Source organism: Talpa europaea (genome assembly GCF_964194135.1).
Source record: "Talpa europaea genome assembly, chromosome: 6".
Lineage (NCBI taxonomy): Eukaryota > Metazoa > Chordata > Mammalia > Eulipotyphla > Talpidae > Talpa > Talpa europaea.
In genome coordinates this window covers 6,195,653-6,210,702 of record NC_140072.1, presented here as the reverse complement: position 1 = coordinate 6,210,702, position 15,050 = coordinate 6,195,653, and the positions used below count along the sequence as shown (strand labels likewise).

General features: G+C 40.9%; 1 protein-coding gene across 3 annotated transcripts in view; it reads left to right on the top strand.

Moving 5' to 3' along the window:
• The window catches only part of NBAS (NBAS subunit of NRZ tethering complex), a gene marked incomplete at both ends in the record, with an annotated part of 254,711 nt that overhangs the window by 108,008 nt on the left and 131,653 nt on the right, over positions 1–15,050 (top strand). For all 3 annotated transcript variants that reach the window (XM_084235165.1, XM_084235164.1, XM_084235163.1), the window contains 5 exons: positions 1,397–1,570; positions 6,479–6,612; positions 11,291–11,353; positions 13,522–13,644; positions 14,090–14,192. In XM_084235165.1, coding sequence (XP_084091291.1) covers positions 1,397–1,570; positions 6,479–6,612; positions 11,291–11,353; positions 13,522–13,644; positions 14,090–14,192 — 597 coding nt within the window. The remainder of the gene's footprint in view (positions 1–1,396; positions 1,571–6,478; positions 6,613–11,290; positions 11,354–13,521; positions 13,645–14,089; positions 14,193–15,050) is intronic.

Here is a 15,050-nt window from a genome sequence, read left to right as displayed (position 1 = left end):
AAGGAAGATTTCTTAACTAATTAAAAAAAAATCAAATGACATGAATAATTTAGTAAAGGCCCCCACACCTTCCTGGACCATTCTTGCACCTCGCTTGCCTTTGTTCATCTCCTCATCTGTGTGACTTTTCCTTTTCATCTGAGTCAGACATGCTTCTAAGTGTACTGGCCACCCTCGTCACCAGGTATCCAGCCCTTCACTGTGTGAAAATCCCCACTACTTTCATATTTAAAGGACTTTAAAAGAAAAGTGGCGTCAGAGCGCCAGGTGGGTGTGTGAAGAAAGCATCTTGGCTTCAGAGTCAGAATGTTTAGGGAACTTGTCAGCCACTCCTAGATTTCTCTTGGGTTACCCTGGACAGAGAGTATTCCCCCAAGTTAGAACCTATTTCTGCTAAGCCTGTTGGGTAGAGAGACCCCTCCAGACAAGACTGAGGTCCCCCGGGGGGTGCTAGCGCCTCCTGGGGCTCTGTCAGCACTCTTCTCTGTGATGATCTGCCTTGAGGGTCCGGAAGGGGTGGTCACAGCTCCTGGTTTTTCTCCCTTGACTCTTTCTCTGATTCATACTTTGGTTTCATACTGCTTCACTTCCCATCTCTCATTCCTCGTAGGCCTCGCTCCCTCTGTCCCCGCCTTTCCTTTCTCTTACTGATTTTCCTGTCCTGATGATGGGCCCAGTGAAAGTTGACCAGTGTTGTGTGTGAGACTCTTGAGAAATCCATGTGTATCTCTTGGGTAACTGGGAGATCGAAGAGTTAACATGTATGATTTTCTGTGTCATTTGGAGTTTTGTGAAGATGGATGTGAAGGGTCAAAACAAAGCAGGAGAGGAAAAGAAAAGTAGAGCCTCTGGGATTTTGTAGATGAGACTGCATTCTCAGGGAGCTCTCTTCCCGAGCTTCTTTAATGTTTAGTCTTCTCTGTCTTTCTGTTCTTTTCCGTTCTTTTTCGTTTCTGCTTTCTGTTGGTCTGTGATCTCTCTAATGCTTCTTTCTCTCTCTCACACACACACACTCTCTCTTTCTCTCTCTCTCTCTCTCTCTCTCTCTCTCTCTCTCTCTCTCTCTCTCCTCCCTTTGCTCTCGATGCCCTCACGATTGATTGGTAGAAATAGTCTGTTTATCTTCGAGAACTGGGCTTGGCCTGTTGGGGATAATGTGGGGTGGTGTACAGAGTGGGTCACAGTGCTGTGCTGCTGTTAATCCCGCTCGCCCCAGGCAGAGAGGACTCCCCTGCTGCCTCTCTGCCTCCTTGTGAGGCTCGAACTTGATGCTTGTTTTAGAAAGTGCGAGGTTTTCACAGTTTACCTGTCATCTAATTATCTGTGAGCTTTAGAATGCATTAAATGGACAATCAGGCACTCAATGTGTGTGTGTTTCGGCTAATTGTATTTTCAGTGTTCTGAGGACAAGTATGTGACCAGTGCCTACCAGTGGATGGTTCCCTTTCTTCATCGTTGCGAGAAACAGTCTCCAGGTGTGGCGAATGAGCTATTAAAAGAGTATTTAGTGACTCTAGCTAAGGGTGACTTAAAGCTCCCTCTGAAGATATTTCAACATTCCAAACCAGACGTAAGTAGAAATTCTTAAAAATCTCTGCCCTTTTCCTGCTGCAGTTTTAGATTGTATTTATCGCTTTTTAAAATAGACTGTGTAAGTAATGTCCCTTTAAACAGAAAAGGGAATGGTTGACATTTTATCACTTAAAATGTCAATAGTGTCACCATGTCAACAGTGTAGTTCAATTTTTTTTTGATGTTCATAAAATTATGTTTATTTTGATTGATTCTCTCAAATGTCCCTTGACACTATTTTGGAAATGGGCAATACCAAAAAGACTAATAGTTGATAGGTTTATGTTTTTCTCTATAGGCAGGCACTTTATAAGTATTAACTCATTTCATCCTTATAGCAGTTCTCTGAGGCAGATTTTTTTTTTTTTTTGTGGGACCTTCGCCAGTGGCCGGGGATCGAACTGGCCCTGCAGAGGCTGCAGGCAGCCTCACAACCCAGTACTCAACCGTTGCACCAGCAGGGGAGGCCCTGAGGCAGATATTTTTATTATATAGTAACACAGAAAAATGAAAATTGGGATGTAGTGTGCTTGGACAATGCCCTGGGTGACAGAGTAGGCAGAGGAGCCTGAATCCGAACATGTGTTCTGCTTCCCAGCTGTGTTCCTTATCATGCTGCTTTACTGTGATTCCTGCCTTTGGGGACCAGCAAAATATTATGAAAATCTTTACCGTCTCATAAGGAGATCTTGTATTCATTCTTGATAACTCTTATATTTGGTGAAGACTATAATTCTTTTCCTTTGCTCATAAAAAGTTTAATGTAAATTTTTAAAGTTTCAGGGAGTTTTATTTATTGATCTATCTATCTATCTAGCCTCCATCAGACCACCCAGTCCCATACCCCATCTGCCTTCCTGTCCCATCCCCTCCACCTTTATTTCTCCTCCCTCTGGTAACTGTTGTCTTCTTTTTTTGCCGAGTTCAAATTTTAAGTTCTTCTATTGTTTGCATGTAATTGTTTTTTTTGGTTTTTGTATTCCTCAGAGGAGTGAAACCATCTGAAATCTGTCTTTTACTTTCTGGCTGTTTTCACTCAAAATAATCACCTCAAGGTCCATCCATTTTGTGTGAACTGCCATTACTTCATCTTTATTCACAGCTGTGTAATAGTCCATCGAATATATGCTCCCCGTTTCTCTATCCGTTCATCTATTGAAGGGCACTTGGGCTGGTGCCATGATTAGGCAATTGTAAACAGTGCTGCTGTATATGTAGGTGTAGATAGGTCTTTTCATGTTAAATTTTTCATGTTATTTGAAAAGACACCTATCAGAAATGTATCTGACCATGGACTATTTAAAATTTCCCATAAACAGTTTCTACTTAGTGTTCAGATTTTAAATTTGGGGTAGTTTACTGAGAGCTAAGAATGGGTTGCTTATGACAGCAGAACACTCTGTGAGAAGCAGGATGAATTGAATATGAATGTTTTATGAGAAAGAAGGGAGTGACTTTAAATTCTTTCCAGTAATCTTGTTTGTGATACTTCTTACTTACAGAGTCTTGTAAATCCTTCGTATATCATCAGCTTTTTGTTGTTTTTACTTAGCAATTTAACATGTGCCTTTTGAATAAAACATAGAGCCCTTTGCCTTTGCTGAAATACATAAACACTAAAACAGAACAGTAGTGTTGCTCAGCTCTTCCTTTCCTATCCAGACTATATATTTCTATCAGCATTATCTTTGTGATTAAGACAGATTTGACTAAATTTGTAATCCACACAAATTTAATTACATCATGATCTTTGGAAACTCTCCAGTGACCCATCATTCTTGCAGGATCAAGGTTGGCCCTCCTCAGTAACTGGGAGACTTCTTTGTGACCCACTTCCATTGCCTCTTCAGCCTTCCACCCCTTCATGCATGTACTAGGCTATTGACAACTTCCCATCTGTTTCCTCTGTCAGGTTGTTATATGTTCTGCTTTTTTTTTTTTTTAATATTAAGCATTTTTTTCCCATCATTGTTCATTTTTAAACAATATTTTGCTCCCCCCACCCCCTCAGGTGTAATCCCCATAGAGTTCCCCAATGCACCCGTGCTCCATCACCTCAGTCCCCTGTGCTGCTCCCTCCCTCCCTCTGATCCCTCTCCCTCCTCATCCCCGCAGGATGTCTCTGGTTTATAATTGTGCGTTTTTGCTCTGTTGTGTTTTGTACTGTTACTGTTTTTTATACTGATGTCTTATTTAGTTTCCATATATTCCTGCTATAAGTGAAACCATCTGATATTTTTCTTTTTCCTCTGGCTTGTTTCACTGAGCATAATTCCTTCTAGTTCCATCCATGTTGCTGTGAATGGCATGAGTTTATCTTTCTTGATTGCTGAATAATATTCCATTGTGCGTATAGGCCGCATCTTCTTGATCCAGTCATTTATTTTTGGGCATTTAGGTTGTTTCCAGGTTTTATTTATTGTTAATAGTGCTGCAATAAACATAGGGGTACAGGTGTTCTTTTGAATCAATGTGTTTGTGTCCTTTGGGTAGATCCCTAGTAGTGGAATTGCCGGGTTGTATGGTAGCTCCATTTTTAGTAGACTGAGGAACCTCCACACAGCTCTCCATAGTGGTTGGACCAGTCTGTGCTCCCACCAACAGTGCGGGAGAGTTCCTTTTTCACCACATCCTCGCCAACATTTGTTGTTGCTTGTTTTTTTGATATGTGCCATTCTTACTGGTGTAAGGTGGTATCTCATTGTGGTTTTAATTTGCATTTCCCTGATTATAAGAGATGTTGCTCTTTTATAGGTTATTTCCTATAACATTTTGGATAATCAGACCCTTTCCTTCATTTAGCGAATGCCTACCTAGCCACCAAGATCCTGCAGGGTACGATTCTCTCTACTCTGAAATCTTCCATGACAATCTGTGCTGTGAAGTTCTTTTTCCTGCCTCTATTTAAAAGAAAAAAACTATCATACTGTGTAGTAATGATTTGAACCCATGTTTGTCTCCCTTTCTGTGTTTCCTGTGTATGCCCTCTTTGTCTCATGTATCTCTGGATCGCTGGATTCTACAAGGTAGAGAGCAAGTATTTGGTAAATTTTGGCAGGACAAATGCATGAGTGAAAGTGAATGAATGAATCAAAACTGTGTTTCATTGTAATGCAAGAATTCGTTGATCGTGTTTGTTTGCTTTACTAGGACTATGCTTGCAGCAGTCTTTTTATTGTACTTCTTTGTTTTGAAAAAAATAATTTATCTTGAATCTGCCATGAGTTGTGTGTAAAATATTTTAGTAATATAAGAGAAGCAGAGATTTTTGTATCAGACGACTTAGGCTAAGTTACGCTGCATTAACAAATGGACCTCTAAATCTTGGTAGCAAGCATTCATTTCTTAGAAATGAATGTTATAAATTGCAGGGGGGCTTCTGCTGTGTTCCATGTCTTACTCATTTCACAACTCAGGCTGAAAGAGCAGTCCTCTTTCCTAACTCGTGGCACAGAAAACAGAGTAGAACCTTATAGTGATGCTTAAAGCTTTAGCTGCAGGTGCTTCTGGTTACATCCTCTCTGTTGTCATAGGCCAAAGGAAGTTCCATGGCCTCAGATCTTTCCTCCCCTTTATAATGTCCTGGCTGGAAGTACTCATCTCTGATTTTAAGCCATGGTCCTTTGCTTGAATTCCCTTTTGGGAAGTGGAACTTGGGAAGAAATTTGGCAAGTCTGAATAGATAGGAACTTGGAAGAATATTTTCTGCCTTCTCATGTTCTCTCTCTTTTATAGTAGTATATTTTTAATTGCTCAAAGTTTATTTAGATGTATACACTTGTGAGAATCCACAAATTTACAGGTTCAGATTCACCTGTATTTGATCAGTTTGTCGTTTTGCAACCTTGAATAGTTTTGACAAATGTTAATGTCAAATTAATCATATATATATATGTATTTGTACCTTTAAAAATGTATATAAATCCTTCACAACTACTTGAGAAAACCCTGATAGTTTCTTCCTTCTTTTCACTGATGTTGATTTTTTCCATTAAGAAAATGCTCCATTCAGCAGCTTTTCTCTGTCATTTTCCTATTTGATGAGTTTCTGTTTAAAATGTTGAAACAGGTAGATTTTTGTGGCAGAAACTATTCAAAATTAATTTTGTTGTTGAAAAGAGCTCAAAGAAGTAATTTCAAACTTCTCTTTTGGTTTCCTGGGTAGTAGTAAAGTAATCATTCTGCATGCGTTAGTTTATTCATTCCTGCAACATGGCTATTAGGAAGATGCTATTAATAGCCCAGTTTTGTAGATGGGAAGAACAAGGCACACGTCATGAAATTATTTTATATACCAGAAAATGTTCTAAGAATGGAAATCTTTTGTTTATAATGGGAGATTGTGTATTTTGTATAGAAAAGTAACCCAGGGCAGCCATTTTTCTGTATCAAAAACATGGAGCTTGTTTTGTGACTTGAATATTATTGCATTATAATGCAACTTCTTTCAAATGAATGTCAGTACTGCTTAGTTAAATGACTAACATATACCACATACTGCAATATAGTAGGTTCTTAATATCTTTGAATATTAGTTAAGGAATTTTATATATCTCTATAATTGAAACATAAAATTTGGCCTTAGGGTTAGAAATGTTTTTAATGAATTGTGTCTTCATTTACTGTGTTTCTTCTATCTGTTTAATCTTGAATGGCTCATAAATTGAAAAATGTGGTTTTAGCAGATGCAAAGCTTATGGGTACAAATTATCTTTCTGACTGATTCTGTAATTAAAATGTGATTTCATTTAGAATTATTAAGGACCCCAAAGTCTTTAAAGAAAAATCAAGATTTGTTTCTGCAACTGATTTATTGCACTTTTCAATGTTCTATTGAAAGTGGTGCTGGGATATGGGAAAACTGACTATAAATCCTGACATTTAGTATATGCTTTATTTTCTCTAGCTGCAGCAAAAGATTATTCCTGATCAGGACCAACTGATGGCAGTAGCACTGGAGTGCATCTATGACTGTGAGCGAAACGACCAACTCTCTCTTTGCTATGACATTTTAGAGTGTCTGCCACAAAGAGGATATGGGTAAGAAGCCACAGTGAGCCAGTCTTATTGCTGTGCCTTTTTATCCTGGCAGTTAAAATGAAAATGTTATCACTTCAATTGCTCATTATAGAGAATTTTGCGAGTATTGAAAAATATAAAGAAGAAAATGAAATCATCTGCAAACTTGTTGCATTAACTTCTATTCTTTTATTAGTATATGGGAAGTCACTAGGATTTTCCAACTTTGAGAACGAATTACCTGTTGCAAAACAACAAAAATACAATCCCAGTCACCTCAACAAAAATACTTTTTACAGTAATGGGTGATTATACCAGCAGCTATTTTTATTTTTTTTTGTAATATCAAAACCTGACTGCTCTCACCTTCAATCAAGTAATGAAATATGGCATCACTTACAGTCAAACAGCCAGCATTATGTGCCGCCTGGTAGGATGCGGCATGAAAGTGAAATTGATTATCCTGAGTCTAATCGGTCCTTCAGTCCAAATTTCTCATTCACACTAAATGCCAGGAATGGGGAAGCAAGTTACATACACCAAAAGGAAACCGTCAGTACAGAATACGGGCTGTTCTACGTGTCAACTTGTCCTTCACATTTGAAAATTTGAAAATTTGTCGTGAAGACAAATTGGCGGGCATGGGTAGGCACTGTTTTAAAATCAGGAGACCAAGGGGACGTTCATTCCCTCCTGCTACTAATTACTATAGCGTGTGACCTCGTGACAGTCAGGGAATGGGAAAACTTGTAATTGGTGGGGCAGCTGGCTACTCCACCTTCCCCACCCTCAGATAACTGTCTCCTAGAAGCAAACACTCTTTAGATTGTTTTCTCTTCTTTGCCTGTCTCCTTTAGGATATAATGCTCATGTTGCTATTTATCAGTTTTGCAATGTTGAACAATTATTGATTTCCTTTCATGGAAACCTTCCTTTTCCCAATACCTACTTCCCTCCCATTTTTCAGTCCAGTTAAAGCAATAATTTCAGTGTTATGTAAATATTTTTACACAAAGCTAGGTATGATTGTGTTTTCTCTTCGTGCATCTTTTCGTTTTTCCTGATTGGATAATTTCCTCTTTTGTTTTGTTTTCATCTATCTCCCTCCCTCCTTTCAAGGGTCAAAGATAGCTACTCATCTCTCAGTTTTTTTCCCTTTTTCCCCTCCCTTTCTCCTTTTCTTCTCTTCCTGCCAACCATCCTTCTTGGAATTATCTTTTCCCTTGTTTTGAGATGAGCGAACTGTTCTCTGTCTTACTGCACAGCTGTCATCCGGGGACTTAGTCCCTCGCTCGTGTTGCACATGGCATTCCTGGAATTTCTGTTTTCTCCTGTCTTCATTTATTCCCACATTTTGATAGAACATTGTCTTTAATTGCTTCCCGTCAAAGAGTACATGGGAGACATTTTTGTTTTAAACCTGTCTTGTGTCAGAAAAATGTAATTGCCCTTGATGCTTGACAGAGGCCCTATCTGGGCTCCTCAGTTACCGGCGGATTCCTTGTGAGCTGGGGAGGCTGCGCCCTTTACTTCTTCGTCCACTTGTCAAGCAGCCCAACCCCACTCCAGACCTCTGCTTCCAGGTCATTTTTCTTTCTTTTTGGAGCATTAGCATGCCTCCTCTGCATCCTTAGTATTCTGAAATACAGCGGTATGTTTTATTGAGTCTAAACTTAATGTGTTTTCATTTAAAGAATCTTTTCCAAATTTGGAACAGAGGTTTTTTTGACCTTAGGTAAACTTCATTTTTTTCTTGATAAGTTTCCTTGGTAACTCTGCTTGCGCTCTCTTCATTTGCTCTTTTAAATCCTCTTTTTCGTCCTTTTCACCCTACTTTTTGATCTTTTGTTAAATGACTTAGGAGATTTCCTCAGTTTTATCTTTTAATCCATCTTTTGAATGTAAAAATATATTTTGGCTTTCTTATTTTACTTCCAAGGACTTTTTGTCATTAACTTAAAAACAAAATTGTTTCTGACTCTTGTTTCACAGATGCCTAAATACCGTCTGCTCCCTATGTTCCCCCCCTGAAAAATCAGTAAAATCTGATTTTTTAATATTCTGTTTGTTTGCATCTCCAACTAACTGACTTTCTTTTATCTCTTGATTCTTGACAATTAGTTTTTATCGAAGACACTCAACGGTGCTGTGAAGGCCTGAGGCCTTTTGCGGTGAGCGAGTGTGTGAAGTTGTTTCTATGGCAGCTGGGTTGCCAGCCCTGTCCCACTTTTGATTTTGGGGAGTTGGATAATCTCAGATTTTCTTGTGTTACAGAAATGTTGTATTTTGTGGATGGTGGTCATTCATGTCATCAAGGGTCTAAGTACTGACAGCCAAGAAGCAATCAAAGCGATTAGCCTTGTTAATTGTGAGGCTACATGGAGAATGGACACCCCAGCAGACCTCACTTTCCACCCCCCTCCAGGCTAGGGTTAGAGAATCTGCATGTTGGGAAAGGCGTGTTCCAGTGTAAACTCAGCATCTGTTTATTCCTGAAACCCGTGCAGCTGTGTGCACCGGCACAATCATTTAACCACTAAAAATAAACATCTAATCACTAGCGTAAGGGCAGGGATGGGCCACAGTGCAGGTTTTCTGATCCAGCAGACCGGGTAAAGGAGGGGCCAGAGTCCTGGAGCCCTCAGTGGCTTTTGCAGGTTTTTTATTTAGATTTACCAGGCACATGGCAGGCAGGGGTGCTGGGGGGCCGGGAGGCTTCCCAGCCGCCAGCAAGTCTTTACTCTTTCTGGGCTCTCCGGCCTTCTCTCGCGTTCTCTCTCGTGGTTCTGCTTCTGCTTCTCTCCTTCTGTTCGTTCTCGGCTTCTCTGCTTCTCTTCTGCTGGCGTCCCCGTGACACCGCCCTTGTAAGCACAGTCTTAACCGAGGTGAATCCCATCTACATAGGCCCACACCCCACTCCAGGTGCCGCCATCAGGCATGCATTCAGGACCACAGGGTTCTGTCATCTATCCTAATGGCGGGAGGGCAGAAAAGCCTGATACTTTTTACCTTACCCTACAACTAGGAAAATACTCATGGACAAACTTGGTGTGAAGAACAAAGAGAACCACAGAAAATGTTTTGAAGTTTTATACTTTAATACTGGGGTCATTTATAATTACAAAGTACTCAGGGAATAATAAAGGTGGACTTTAATCAGTAAGACATAAATGAGACAGAAAAGAGTATCAAGCTACTTTTTTGCATTTATAAAAATATCTGTTAGAAATCATCAATAAAACTCTAAAGATCTTGCTGGAATACTGTTGGATCTTTGGTTGGAGGCATCTGAGAGTGTCATTTGCAGTGATTCTTGGTTCCGCTGTTCCCTGCAGTGCTGGGGCCGGGAGCCGTGTGTGGTGGGACAGGACTCAGCTTGTGCAGAGCTTTTTAGTCAGATCCTTGTGCTCGCTGGCACATGCCTTGTGATGGCCGGATCTCTCTTTCCAGTCACATCTCTGTTAGTTTATGATCTTCTTTTCATGACAATGTTTCTCCTAGTGCTCTGTCTACTTCCTTTCTCAGAAAGGGTCTGCTCTTTATATCCCCTGTGTGTGAGGGATTGTCTACATTATGGCTGTACTTCTGTTCCTTAATATCGAAGTGAATGTCGCAGGAAAGGGGGCTTGAAGGAAGCCTGAGTGTACGAATCCTAATGGAAACTTCCTGGAGGGCCACAGGAGGTATAGACAGGCCTGGGAGGAAACCAGTATGCAGGAACATGCTTCCTTATCTGTCTTGTTGGTTAAGAGCAGAAATGATGTCTTTTCCCTCTATTTCATCTTAAAAAAATAAATACAATTGATTTATAGGTCTTTTTTTGCTTTTTAGCAGTACTGAACTAAAAGAACTTTTTGCCCATATTGGGCTAATCTGTAATAGAGGATTTTGTTCTACTCCAGTATTTTTTTTTTTTTTTTTTTTTATAGAGGCATGCTTTATTTATTTGTTTGCTGGTTTGTTTGTTTTGTTTATACATGCACTGGGTACAGTCAGAAGCACGGGAGGGTGAGAGAATTCACCAGAGCCAGAGGGTGAGAGAATTCACCAGAGCCAGAGCGGGGAGCAGAGCAGGCAGAAGGACCGAAGTACACTGCTGAGGGGAGCAGCGGGCGGCAGGAGAGGTCTGCTCGCCATGTGGGACCCTCCTCTGGTGGCCGGGGAGCAGCCGGGGATCGAACCGGCGCCGCAGAGGCCGCGCGCAGTTTCGCAACCCAGCGCTCAACCGCTGCGCCACCGGGGAGGCCCTACTCCAGTATTTTTTTTAAAGATTTATTTATACAAGAGCTGGGGTACAGGCCAGAGGTGCGGGAGGGTGAGAAGATTCACCAGAGACAGAGCGGGGAACAGAACAGGCAGGCTGACTGAAATGCACTGCTGAGGGGAGCAGCACGAGACAGGAAAGGTCTGCTGTGCCATGTGGGTTGCTCTGAGGCCGGTGGGGATTGAACCGGCACTGCAGAGGCTGTGGACAGCTTCACAGCACTGCGCTCAACCGCCTGCACCACCAAGGAGGCCCCTACTCCAGTATTTTTATCTAATCTCTTGAGTCATGAAGATGCTGAGTATGAGTTCAGGTGTTAAGACAGAGACTTTACCCAGACAGTATAACATTGTACAAAAATACCCTTTTTTTCCCCTTTTATGTAAAAAGCTTCAACTCAAACCTAATTTTAATTTCTTTCTCCTGATCCTTTAGTCACAAGACAGAGGTCACCACAGCTCTTCATGATAAGGTGGACCAGCTGGAGCAGATTCTCAGGTGAGGAAAACGGCTGCTTACCAGCACTGTGCTGATGGAGAAGTCTATGAAATAATCGCATTAAATGTGCCTTGTGGTCACTTACAGTTTGATGCCAGAGTTGTTTGGCTGTCTTGAGAGTGAATTTTAACACTGTGCTTTGGCAGGGAGGTAGAATAATGAGGACATGAACTCTGAAATTTGGTGCGTTCCCATCCTGGTGTTGCTCCTTCCCAGCTGTGCAACATCTGAGTCGAGAGGTTTCTTCTCTGTGATGGGAACTCTTGAGATGGTGGAGTTAGCATTAGATCGACATTAGATTAAACATGGAAGGTGCCCTGCACAGAGCAGGCACCCAGGAGGTGCTGTTCCTGCAGTGGTGCTCCCTCTCTTAGCAAATTGGGTTTATAATGTGCCAGAGTTTCCTTTCAGGGGCACGGTACATTTTTTTTTTTTTTAAAGATTTATTTATTTATGCATACAAGCACTGGGGTACAGGCCAGAGAGGTGTGTGGGGGTGTGTGTGTGTGTGAGAGGATTCACCAGAGACAGAGTGGGGAACAGAACAGGCTGATCGACTGAAATACACTGCTGAGGGGAGCAGTGGGCGTGACAGGCGAGGTCTGCTGTGCCATGTGAGTCACCTTCCTGGCCGGGGATTGAACTTATGCTGCAGTGGCTGCACACAGCTTCATAGTGCTGTGTCTTAATCCCTTGTACCACCAGGGAGGTCCCGGGGCACGGTACATTTGATGGAATAGCGGGATTGTATCAAACTGCTCAAGAGTCCCCAAGTAACCCTGTAGTAATATTCTTTACTGTTGAACTGTTTCCTTTGGGAACTGAAATTTCCTAATTTATCATTTAGGAAGTCTAAAATTGTCTAGTAGTATTTATTTTTATGTGTCTATAAATATGCTTGCATGTAATTTTCAGATATTTGTATTAAAATTTTAGAAATTGTTTTAGGAATAATAAACTTTTTCCCCCCAATATATAATTATAGAAACTCTAAGTAATAATATCACTTTTAGTGGTGATATGATTAATAAAGTATAATAATTTGGAGTCTACTAATTAGAAATTTTATTCATATTCATTCCTATTAAGGGACTTTAGTATAAAAATATTTCAAGTTGTATTCTGTTTAAGGGAATCATGTTTTTGTGTACCATATTATGAGTTTAATGAAGAATTAAGTTTCCTTAGGACCTCTACTTGTTTTTGCCTACTCTGATTCTTATTTCCCTGGTGTTTGAAAGTTATACAGGTTTTTAAAAAAAATTTTTTTAATAAATCAAGCTTTTTAAAATCGTAGGTTGTCTTGTTTCTTTCCTCCTTTAACTGCCTGGAAGACTGAGTATAGTTTGACTAGAGCATAGTGGGTCAGGTCAATAAAGAGCCACTCCTTCCAAATCTGCACAATCGCCTTTGTTTCCCTAATGAAATTGAGTAGAGATATCACAAAGAGATAAAGTAAAATAAAGGCAGTTTATTTCACCCCGTGTGGATATAGTGTCAGGTGATGTGTGACCATGAATGACCCACGAAGAGTCATCGAATTCTACCCAGCCACGCTCTTGGCCCAGTAGTATTCAAATCATAAATCTGAGATTTAATAAGACAGATCAGGTGTGGCCAGAAAAACCAGTCACTGGGGAATGGGGCTGTCAGGAACAGAACCTCTGAGACAAAGATAAGTCATGGCACAATAGCTTGTGTTTTTGGATTCTGGAGGGAGATTGAGCCTTGGGATATTTCTGTGGTTCTTCTATCCTAAAATTCTTTGTGTATTGATTTTCTAGTACACTCACCTATAAAAAACATGGTAGGATTGTTAAGAGTTAAAAGCTGGGTAATGAAATGATAGAATTGGCCTATTTTACCAACTAGTTGCTTCAAGAGTACAGGAGAGTTAGAAAAAAGATTTTGAGGTAATGATAAACCATGCTTCTTAAAAACTATATTGTTTGTTCAAGGGTACTGTGATAAAGTCAGTAGGAGAAATAAGATTATATATAGTCATTGGCTTTTTCTTTGCTAAGAATTGATGTAATATGAAAAATTGGGTCGTTCTATATGTTGCAATTTTTTTAAAAAATAGTGAACACTTGATACTTGTATGTTTAAGATTCTCAGAATTTTTTCTTTGATAGCAAGACTTTAAAATATTCTTTTTTTAATGACAGTGTGTCAGAGATTTTGGAGAAACATGGACTTGAGAAACCCATTTCCTTTGTTAAAAATACTCAATCAAGCTCCGAGGAGGCGCGCAAGCTGATGGTTAGATTGACGAGGCACACCGGGCGGAAGTACGTATGAAGCACAAATCACTGATTCTTGCACAGGTTTTTACAAAATACTACTTTTTTTTCCTTTCCTGACTTCTTTGAATTATAACTGACCAACATAAATTGTACCTATTTAAAATGTAGCATTGTAAGCTTTGAACCATGCAAATCCCCATGAAGCCCTCACACCACTGAACATGTCCATCTCTCCTAATTTCACATTTGTCTTTGAAAGATACATTCACTGCATATAGAATTTACATTGCACACTTTTTTCCAGTATGCTATAGTGCAGACATTGCCCAGCTATCTTCTTGCTTGCATTTTTTCCAATCAGAATTCTGCTGTCATCCTTATTCTACTTCAGATGTGTGTGGCATATAGAATGGTGACATCCATTTTTATATTTTGCTTTTGGCCGATTCTGAAGAGAGGTCACGTTTTCATCTCCCCCCTGTGCCCCCAGGCAACCCCCTGTCAGTGAGGCCCACTGGAGAACGCTGCTGCAGGACATGCTGACTATGCGGCAGAACGTTTACACGTGTCTGGACTCCGACGCTTGCTATGAGGTAACTGTGTGTCTGAATCAGATGCTTTTCAAGTGGGTGCTCTGGGGTTACAGTTTCTCACTGGTCTGAAAGGTGACGACTGTAAGTGTCCCTGGTGTGTGTTACTGAGCCAGTGCTGGCCGTGGAGCAGTGCTCTGTAGTTGGCAGGGGCACGGCTCCCCCTCCCCTCCCCATCTCTGCTGGTTGAACCAGCATTTATTTAATGGGGTAACTGTCTGCTGGGGGTCCATGAATCTTACTTGACTCCTCTCACTTCCCTAGTTTGGAGTGTCACTAAGACTTAGTCTACCTGAGAAAGCTTTTCAGTACTCTCCCATCTGTATTTCTGTTAAATTGTACTCATCCTCTGTCTCTCTACTTCTGTATCTTTCCCTAATTTGCACTGACTCAGGGTATTCTTTGAAAGCAGAACTTTTCCTGATGTCCCCCTTCTTACAATTAACTGCCATTTCTGTATCAATCATCAGAAAATAACCATGCCTTTTAGTATGGCGTAGAAAGCCCAGAAGATCCCAGCTGCCCTGTTGTGCTCTCCTTGGGCTTCCCTCCACGCCCCGAGCTCCCACCAGCTCTGCCAGGGCCCCTCCACACACCATAACCCCAAAGGGAACCAAGCACTCTTCCCTTTGGCTGCGATGCATTCCTCTTTCCTTTATTTAAAATTGGCTGATAATTGTTAGGACCCAGCTCACTAGATACGCTCTCTAGGGTGATCGCTTTGTATTTTCATGTAACTTGTCTCTATTAGAGCCTTTCTTTCAAGTGCAGTTACCTGTGTCTGTGTGTTTCTTCCATTTGGTCAGGAGCTCCTGGGTAGGCATTGCCATATCATTTCCATCCTCCCGTCCCCCAGTGCGT